The sequence below is a fragment of the Phaseolus vulgaris genome, chromosome 2 (assembly GCF_051622355.1).
Source record: "Phaseolus vulgaris cultivar YP4 chromosome 2, ASM5162235v1, whole genome shotgun sequence".
In the NCBI taxonomy this organism is placed as follows: Eukaryota; Viridiplantae; Streptophyta; class Magnoliopsida; order Fabales; family Fabaceae; genus Phaseolus; species Phaseolus vulgaris.
The window spans coordinates 8,292,850-8,303,226 of NC_143499.1; the positions used below are offsets into that span (position 1 = coordinate 8,292,850).

At 34.6% G+C, this 10,377-nt stretch overlaps 1 protein-coding gene and 1 pseudogene across 1 annotated transcript; one reads left to right on the forward strand and one right to left on the reverse strand.

Moving 5' to 3' along the window:
• The first annotated feature begins 2,271 nt into the window (after window positions 1-2,271).
• LOC150028977 (early nodulin-36A-like) lies at window positions 2,272-2,913 on the forward strand (annotated as a pseudogene).
• Window positions 2,914-3,819: 906 nt separating this feature from the next.
• On the reverse strand, window positions 3,820-9,399 carry TBL2 (trichome birefringence-like protein (DUF828)). Its single transcript, XM_068611899.1, has 5 exons — window positions 7,972-9,399; window positions 5,856-6,048; window positions 5,582-5,772; window positions 5,000-5,158; window positions 3,820-4,393 (listed from the first exon to the last, which is right to left on the reverse strand). Exons 1-5 carry the CDS (start codon window positions 8,637-8,639, stop codon window positions 4,048-4,050), a joined length of 1,557 nt encoding a protein of 518 aa, XP_068468000.1. The 5' UTR covers window positions 8,640-9,399; the 3' UTR covers window positions 3,820-4,047.
• Between the last annotated feature and the right edge of the window lie 978 nt (window positions 9,400-10,377).

A 10,377-nucleotide genomic window follows, 5' to 3' on the forward strand; every position in this document is an offset into this window, starting at 1 on the left:
AAATTGATTGCAGATGAAAATCAAACTAGGAATGTACAAGTACTGGGTAAAGTAGTCTTGATCTTGGACAAAAAATAATGAGAAAGGGCCCATAAGTTTGATTCCAAATTGAAACCACATTATGGAAAAGTCACTTGTCCTACATCTTCCCATGCCATGTGTAAATATTGGATGGCAACATCTATAATTACTACGATGATGACTACTTGGTGAGTCATCCAAGTTTGAACGTAAATTGAACTGAATTCACAGTAAAAGTTTGGAAATTTTGTATCATAAAGGGACCCAAAAATTGATTGCAAAATTGGAACCAACTTAGATATACTACTAATCATCTTTCATTGGTCTTGGTTTGTCTAATTGTAAGTGGTGGACAACAATGATAGTGTGTATTATGATCTATGAAGGCAACAACAAGAATCCAACTTACTTTTCAGCAAAACTGAATTCATTTACCATTATAGATAGGTTAAATTGGTAAGAATAGAATCAAGTTCTTATACTAGCATGAATTTAAATTCTGTAATTGATGCATATACCTTGTTAATAAGAAATTTGTGAAAGTAAAATATAAACACTTTTAGTGTCTGAGGGTCTGTTTTGATACTAATGAGTATCTGAAACCTAAATCATATAAACTTTTTTCTTCATTAAGTTTCCTTAATTTATTTCTTCCATTCATGTTAAGGATTTGATTTTTCACTTCACCCTTCTTTGACCAAGTTAATTAAATGGGTTTGTTGTTTCATACCAATGGCCACAAATAAAAGTTCACAAAACACAAGCTGTGAATTGCTATCTCATTCAGTGTAATAGACAATGCTGATGGCATATAAAAAAAAGGGGGCTACAGAGGTAATAAATAAACAGCATAGAAAGATTCCAAAAGGGGACTGACTTAAAAGCTATAAGAATTTTGTTTTCTTGCTTGAAGAAGAGGCAAACCAAAATCTTGAATGGATTGTCTAGCTGCTATGATTGTATGCATATCTGAGAAGGAGATCACTGCCATTTTTTGTACCATTCATCAACATTCTTTGAAGAATTTTGGGTTATCTAAAAAGCCAGCTATAGAAAGAGAAATGACTCTTGGACACAAGTTCAAGCTATAGAATTGACTGCTACTTTTTTTTTTCTCACTATAAAATAAAATACAGAGCTTCACTTCTTAGAGGTGACTAATCACTCTTTAATTTCAAAGGGAAAGTTGAATTGGCCCCTAGACATTATGAAAAGAAGACACATGATAGGGATCAATTAACAACTACGATTTAAACACTGCAGCATGGCTACACACACGGCTAAGATTATCTTTAGCCCTGAAATCAAAATCATGGTATTTTGAAACTTTAAGAAATATAATTACAAAACAAGAAAACAAAGTGGTTTGCTGGCATGGCTGGTGAGTAAGAGAGAAGGAAATTAGTGGAGAGTTAGGAATTTGAAACAGTAATGAATTCTCATCACAAATTTCTGATTATTTCTAGCAGAGAGTGTAAACATGTTTAATATTTTGGAGGCCAAAACATGTGTTAATTAGTATTTTATTGAAGTTCTGAAGAGGATTATTTAAGTTGTTGATTAAGAAGATATAAAATTAATTTTGGAAGCAAAGTGGGGTTTGAGTAATGTAAGTGGATCCAGAGAAACATTAAAAGCCTCCTACCATCAAAAGTCAAGCACGAATGAAAAAGTAAAGAGTGGGAGCCCATGTTTTAAAGTTTATATTGACTCTTTCACATTCATATCCTTTTTATTCCAATCAGATATCTTGTGTAGACACTATTTAGTATTGAATTTTAAATTCCCTAAAATGCCTAGAGTATGTAGTGTAGTGTCTGTATTTGGTAAAAGTAAACCGAAATTTGGCCGAGAAATCTCAAATTCAATTTAGCATATTATAAACTAAGTACAGCTTAAACAGTAGAAAGAAAAGAATGAGATAATGAAATTAGGTCAGGACCCTGGAAACTTCCTTCCCATGTAAACCAGTAGAAGAAAAAGAAGGGTAAAAAAATGCAGTTAGGTTAGGTCAGGTGTATCCTGGTTAGTGTTAGATTGAGATTCAAGAAGAAAGTTTGAAAATTAGGTTAAGGTTGAGATTCAAGAAACCAAATAAATGTTTTTTAATGAGCACAGTTCTATTTTTTTATCATGAGTTTGTATATTGAAACTTTTGATGGTTTTAAAATAAAAAAGTAAGAAGCAAATGGATAATGAAAAGATGATGTGATGATAACACCTCTTAGTTCTCAATCATCAACTATTTAAAAGAATGGTCCGAGACTAACTTCTCCACTAGTTTTCTATAGAGCCCTTTGGACCCTCTAAACCAATCTATCAAATCCTGAATCTGGTGAGCATGAAGTTTTGTTGGCAAGCATCCATCCATGGTTCTTAAGAAGCATGGAGAGAAAGGAGTGTGAGAGGGTCCTTACCCCTCACACTCCCCCTCTTTCAACAGTTTGCTTGTGCTTAGCTTTGGCTTCTCTAATCAACAAGGGATGTGCTTAAACATTCTGTGAGTGGCAAAAGCAGATATGCATTCTCCAAAGGATGAGAGGCTTTGGCTACACTCAGGCAAACCGGCAAGTCACAAAAAGGCAATGGACTCCATCGGGGTCTCTATGGCTATGTATTGCTCATTTATGTAGTTCTTCTTGCTGTAGAATGTAATAAACAAGGTTGACCTTCCTTTAAGAAGGTACCAACTTGTGCTGTCTCAATTACTCAATTTGCAGCTCACTAGATTTCCTTTCTCTCTTCCGTTTCTGCAGAAGAGTAGGTAGATAATTGTGATCACTTCACTCCATCTCTGTCCCCTCCCATTCTGTGTGTTTCCTTTTCCATGCTTGTTTGTGTTGTTAGTTATGTCCTTATGAGAAATAAAAGAAGAGTACAATTCTAGTTCCTCAGAGTTTAGGATTGTATTTTATTGAACTTTATTAGAAAAGCTTCAGAATTCTCTTTCTTAGGTGAATGATGATCATGTCCCATGACCCCTCACCCTCACCATTTCCCTTTACACTGCTGCATTTCTGCTGTTTCTAACATTTGAAGTTGTTCAGGGGGCTCAATGGTAACTACTTTATCCTATTTATATAGAAAAAAGGCTTCCCTAACAACAAATATTTATGCCCCAAAAGTAATAGAAAAGAAAAATAAATCTTAGTAGGAACGGTTTACATAAACACCTAATATATACAAATGAGTAATGTAAAGAGTACACATATATTTCTAAGAGAGTACTTTTGCATACATCGATTATTAATTTTAGTGTATATGATAAACCATGATTGATTAAAAATTGCTGAAGTTAAAGTCAATAGTCAAAATCATTTCAACCAAGTCCACATTTCTGGTTATGTCTCCCTCCCTTGTATTTATTGCTATACGTTTACAAGCGAGATTTTGGGAGTTCAATAGGGGAACAAATTTCCTTATCATAAGAAACACGTTGAAGGTTGCGAAGTTACTGATGGTAGTGGATGTCTATTCAGCTCTATTTCTACTCTTTTATTGGCTCAATGAAAAATGTGAAGCACAGGCTAAAGTAATGCGCCAAGTTAAAAAGGTACAACCTATTTCACCTCATGCTAACACCACACTGGAAGCAGGTTCACAGTGCCATTGCAATAGGCAGAAGATTAATGGGTTAAAATGGATAAATAGATAGCCCCTTCAATTTAATTAACATTTGTCTTATTCTGTTTCATTTTCTATTACCCCTCGCCCCAAACATCATAAGGAATCATTTTTACAAATTTGATCCTTCCTTTTCTTTAACTAATCAAGGTGAATCAAATGAAGCTTTCAATCTACAAATTTTACAGCTTTCGTGGTTTTCATTATGACAATTGTGCAAGTCAGTGGATGTCTACAGAAAATACAGAGACTTGTCCCTCTAATCAATCATCTTCAGCACAAACTATAACTCAAGGCACCCTTTGTGATGGACACCTACATGTGGGAAATCAATGAATATACACGTGATGAATATGTATAGTGGATCAGAAATCCTATTGGAAATTTTTTGAGGAGTTTTGCTCAACTTTTCCAATGGCCTTTTCCATATTTCAAGAGAGAAGCATACAGTAATTCATTCCAAGTATCAGGTACTCCAGGCAAACACCAATGACTGCAATCTTGGTGTAGTTCAGCAGAGGCCTGCTCCTCTGGTGTCTTATACTCCATTCTGTATATAGAGGGATGTCCATCTTTTCTGTAATCTGTAAGCCTACTAATGTTCATATATATCACAGGGGTTTTCATCTTTGGGATGACCACATGCTCCAAAGCCCTCATTTTCGAAGGATACTTGCGCAAGTGCTTTCCATCAGTTATTGGCTCAGTTTCTTTGTGGCACTGTCCTCCTGAATTCCATTGCCCACCCCTGAAACCATACAAGGCAGTATTAGAATATATTGATCAAGGCATACCAGATGAAGATGAATCAGCATAGTAAATGTTAATAATGTATAGTACAATTGAGATCACCACCTAGGAAAATGGAGTCTGCATTAACAATTGCTAGTAATTAGGTCAAATTGTAAGTGGCTAATTTTATTGATTCTTTGTTAATTCCTAGTAAAATAGTTAATTTTATTGGTAAGAAATAAGATATGTGTATCAAACGCTCTACTAACATGGCAGTAAACTTTTGAAAATGTATACAAATACTAATTTGGACTATGGTACAACAGTTATAAATACCATTACAAGAGTAAATGATTTTCTGGAATTGGTCATCTATTGAGTTCAAAACAATACAATACAATATCAATATTAAAGGCAAACCCGCACAAACAGTATGATTTTTCCGAAAAAATCCCGTAGAGGTAATATAGATAAAAGAGTCGTTATTCGTATAATAACTAGTGAAACATTTGTTGAAGCATTTTCTTTTTGTGTTTATACCACTATCGCATCATTTATTGAATATTGTATTAGTAGCAACTTCAGACTCTTAACATTTGGCAGCCATGTAAAACAACAATACCTGAAATGGGTGACCGAGTATCCTCTGAAGAAAACCTGAGTTCGATTGGCATCAATATTGTTGTCAATCCATTTAGCCCAAGTGGTCAATGCCCTTGTATATGCATCCAGAACTTTGAGTCTGGGGTATATATGGTTGCCTTCTTGATAATAGTCTTCTCTGTAAAAATACCAGATAACAAAAAAATCAAAAACCTTACTTTTATTTTTATTTTTGAGGATATAATACGTTAAGCACTTTGAGCTGAAAATATATAATAACATCTTGGTTAAAAAAAATCCCAAGTGATATGGTATGCAAGAAATTTAGTTAAATATCACGCCAAGAGTCTGTTATAATTCACAGAAAGTAAGCACTACAAGGCAGAAAACTCAAAGTGTGACGAAAACAAGAGATTAAAATCTTAATAGGAAAAGCAGTTTCACATGTCAAAATAGTAAGCATGGTTGTACACAGTCGTGCTAAAACTCTGTTGTTATTCATTATCAAGTAGCACCACCTAATCTACAGATTTCAAGGAAGGATAAAACTATAGTGGCATAGACAACCTGCAGGCAATGTTACATAACAGACTGAACTCACCCTCTAGATGTTTTCTCGTGAGTCCACCAATGACCTGTATTGAAGACTATGATGTCAGCATCATGATAGGTGCTAGTTGTCTGATCCATCAAATCCAATCTTAATGTCTCAAAGGACCCATTTGTGCCCTTGAAAGTAGACTCTCGAACAATGAATGGCGAACTAACAAAATCTACTGAACAATTATAATCCTATAAATATGGAAAAAATATTCAATGAGATATCATTACAAGATGCATACTTGGGAAAATCTCATGGATATACAGAAACTTGCCTCAAATCTAAAAGCATAGACACCTTTCTTCTTAAATTCAGTTTTTCCTGAAATTTCAAAAACACGTTTCTTGTCCTTGACACTTTGACGCAGGATACACACCATGGACTCCCACATGTTCCTGTTCAGCGAATCCCCCACAAAAACCAGCTTCTGTCCTCGCAACTTTTCCAGAAAATCAGTTGCATTCAAACTGAGGCGACATCAATAATTAACAAACATTATCACAAGCATTGATGTATAGTATCTATCAGATTTCAACTTATAACCAACTGACATTAAGTGAAGTTATTCAAGAAATACATAAACTGTACTCCAAAAATTGATGAAGGTAATATGAGATTTCGCAACAGTATGGTTTAAAATGGCTGTCCTAGGTTTGATACTAAGTTAAAACACTAAACTACCCCAAAAGGAAGAAAAATAAACTTGGTTTAAAGATCCCTAATCAACCTCCCTCACCTGCCTGAGTTTCAAGTGCAGATTATTCCATATAGCCTGTAGATCACTAGATTCCTTAATCTGACCATCCTAATCTTACTGAACATATTAATATTCCAAGAGAGAGTTTTAGGGTGATGAGTATAAAGGATGGTTGGGGAGCAACTCCCTTTGTTTAGTTTAATAAAAATAGATAGAAGGAAAAGTATGAGAAAAAATTCTCCCTCAGACTATATTTTTTTTTTGTTCTCCAGATGGTGAGAATAAAGGGGAATGACTTTTCTTTCAATTTAAAGTCTTGTCAGATATGTTACCTATAAATTGAGCTTCTTAATTTTATGTGAAGATTATACTGTGATTTCACACAAGTAAACAATAATTGTGGTCGTTGGCAATGTACCTCACTCACAACTATGTCCCATGTCTAACATAAAGTATAAATATTCAAACTTGTTTAACTTGCTTCTTTTGCTATCTCTTGTCCGGAGTAAATCAAAAGGACTTTGTAATATACAGAAAGAATTACACACATTATTCTAATGAGGCACATTTCCAGGGGCTACCATTTCACAACTTGACACCCGTAATCCTTTGCATTGAAACTGATGTGACACCAATAATAAACAAACATAAGCAATAAACATTTATACATTGTATGGTTTAAAATGGCTGTCACTGGTTTGAAAATTGAAGTAACTGCAAACCAAAACTAAGGTTAAAACACTGAACAATACTAAATATAAGAAAAATAAACAAGGTTGTATAAAGATCCCTAATCACCCACCCCTGCCTGAGTTCCTATAATTGCAGATTATTCCATATTATCCTGTATACTACTAGATCTCTTAATCATGTTAAATCATATAATCTAAACCCTACTCACCATTATTATTACTCCAAAAGGAGAGTTTTAGATTGAGGATGGGGTAGAAGATGGTTATGAAACAATTTCCCCTCAAACTAATTTTTATTCCCCTCTAAATGGTGCTTATGGAACAACTTTTCTTTCAATTTAAAATCATGACTTTATTATTTTTTTAAATAACGATTATTTATATTGTAATTTCCTACAACCAAAAAACCACTGTGGTCCTTTACAATGTACTCACAATTTCGTCCCTTATATAACATATAGTATGGTTCAATCCTCAAATGTCCAAACTTGTTTAACTTACTCCTTTAGCTATCTCTCATCAGGAGTAATGGCAAAAGACTTTATAGCATAAAGACAGAAATGCTCACATCAATGTAATGAGGCACATTTCCATGGACCAAAGTAATCTTTCACATCTTGAGATCTATAGTCCTTAACCTCTTCCATCTCCCCTTAATAAAAATTCATACAGATGAAACGTAACTCTTTTTCCGTTCTTCTCTATGCTATCTTATTCCCTTTCCTCTACATTTTCCTATATTAAAAGCTTTTCAGCATTCAAATTAAGTAAGATCAAGTTTATGTTTTCTATCCTTCCTACTAATTGTTCGCTGGCAAGATATCATTCATCTTTTAATTATCAATATTAGAATCGCATATAACCTCCCTCACTCCATATTCACACTCAAACTCACATAATAAACATACAAATTGCATTTCCACAGGTATTTTTTCCCATTCTAAATCAACAAAATTTCTTAATCATTGTTGATGAAAAGAACAGCAAGAGCATCATCATACCTTGGAATGTCACACCCATTCGGCTGCCATTTCCACTTCACATACTCACTATCAGGCCTCCCATTAAGATGGCAATCAAAATCCCTATCAATGAGAGGACAAGACCCCAAGGGATAGTACGGTTTCGACTCATCCCTCACCCATTTCCCATCAAAGATGTCACACTCCACAAACAAACTACCAACACTCCCATTACTTGCCTTAACCAACCCTTCTTCACACTTTCCCAAAGCATCATCACCGCTGCATGACGAATTTCCCGCGTGCCCATTTTCCTTCCCTGACACAGTAAAATTCTTCAAAGAACAACAATCTTCATGCTCCTCATGCCCATCATGCAAGCTTGCATTTTTCCGATTCCCGGTGAGGTTCCCCAAAAGGGTCTTCTTCTCCAAACACTCACTGGACACGTTCACTTCAGCCCTATGCAGAGAACTAACGGAACCATTGGAATAACGGCCCGAAAAAGGAAAACGCCAAGAAAATGAAGAATTGGAATCGGACCCTTGGAGAAACACTTGAACCTTGGGAACAGTGAGTGAAGTGTTGTTGAGAACGGTAAGAAGAAGAAGAAGAGAAACTCCAACGCCTAAACTGAAGGCCGAAATTACCTTTCTCTTCTGAGACATAAAGGATTCCGAGAATGCAAGCCTCATAGAAGAGTCCATGGTGGCGATAACAGGAACAACAAAAAACAAAGCCAAGGCATAGAACAAAAACAACAGCACCACCAACAAGAACTACAACAACAAAAAGTGCTTTGTGTTCACCGATCAGAACGGTTTTGAATAAAAACAGTGATGAGGGAAAAAGGGTTTGAGAGCTGGAGTGAACGTGAGCATGTACAGAGAGAAAGTGGGGTGTGAAGTGTGCACCTTTGTAGGGTGCAATGTGCGTACATGAGTGAACCAAGTGAGAGAGTGTGTTACTATTCCTGTTACTAGTAACTATGAAGTGTCCCTTAATCACTTTGCATTATGTTCCTTTGGGTCTTCTGTGTGTTTTCTCTCTAGACAGTTACACCATTAACTTGACCTTCAACACCAAAATTAAATGTGAAAATGAGGTTGACTCAATTAAATTTTGGGGAGTTATAATTCTCTAGATTTGGTTATAATTCTTAGGAAATCGCCTCTATAATTAGAAAAAAAATGTTGCATGTGAAAGGCATTGTTCTTTTTTCTATCATCCTTCAACATAATATTAATATTATATATATCATGTACTCAATAAAAAAAATTATATATGAAACAATGTATATATTAATTGGGTTTTAAATTGAAATTTATGGTGATACAAAAAAAATGGCATAATGGTTTGGGTAAGTGAATTTGGAAGGTAAAGTTGGCATATTGAAACCTAACTAACCCTAGGCAAAGTGTACTTTTGTGATGAAATTTATGGATAGGAGGAGTGAAGTTGTGTTGTGTGTTGGCCCTTGGAGGGTGCATTAATGTAGAGAGAGGTTGAGATTTGAACGGAGGGGTAGTTTGGTAAATGCAGAGAAAGGGCATTTGTTTTGTTTGTTGTGCAAAAGGGCAAACAAAAAAGTGCGTAGGAAATAACGGTGACGCCAACACCAAGAGCATGAGACGTGGCGTGACCGAAAGGCTACAAAAAATTGTGATGCGTAACGGTAGCACCGACGATGTGCATGCGATGTGATCTCGACGCGTGGCGAATGTGGGTCATCAAGCGTGGAGATTTATGGTTTAGAGATGGGAGCAGAAGCACACTAGCGTGGACGCACATGCCTCTTTATAGAGAGCTTTTTGTCTTTCGGAGTTATCAATATCATTTTAATTTATTCTTATTATTAGTTAAAATATATTAAAATGGAGTGAATCTGTTAGAAACTATACGAATCTACAAAAATTTATAATTTTTAATAAAATATGAAAATATATTGTAACTTTTTCGTGATTTTCATAAGAAGGGGGATTTGAATATTAGTAGGAATAAATATTATGAGGATAAAAGAATATTGAAAAACATGTTATAATTACAAATCACACACTCCACTTTTGCCGGACAATGCAAAATGAAAATAATTCCAAAATAATTTAATTGTAACATATAATTATTATATTATAATATTTGTATTTAATTTGTATTACTCACATCAATTAGAGACTTAGGAGAGTTATGAGCATAAATATTATTTGATGAAACATATGCATAATTCATTTTCTTTAACATTAACGACTTGTGAAAGAAGATAATATACATAGGTAGATTATTCATAAAGAATTCTAATAATATATTAAATGAAAGTCTATTATACCAATGAAATGAGTCTCTATGAATAAATCCTAAGTTAGCTAGTTTATCCGCACACGCATTTCATTCACAAAAAGTATGAGTAACTCTAAACCTTATTTCCCCACAGTAATTAAGACAAGTGTT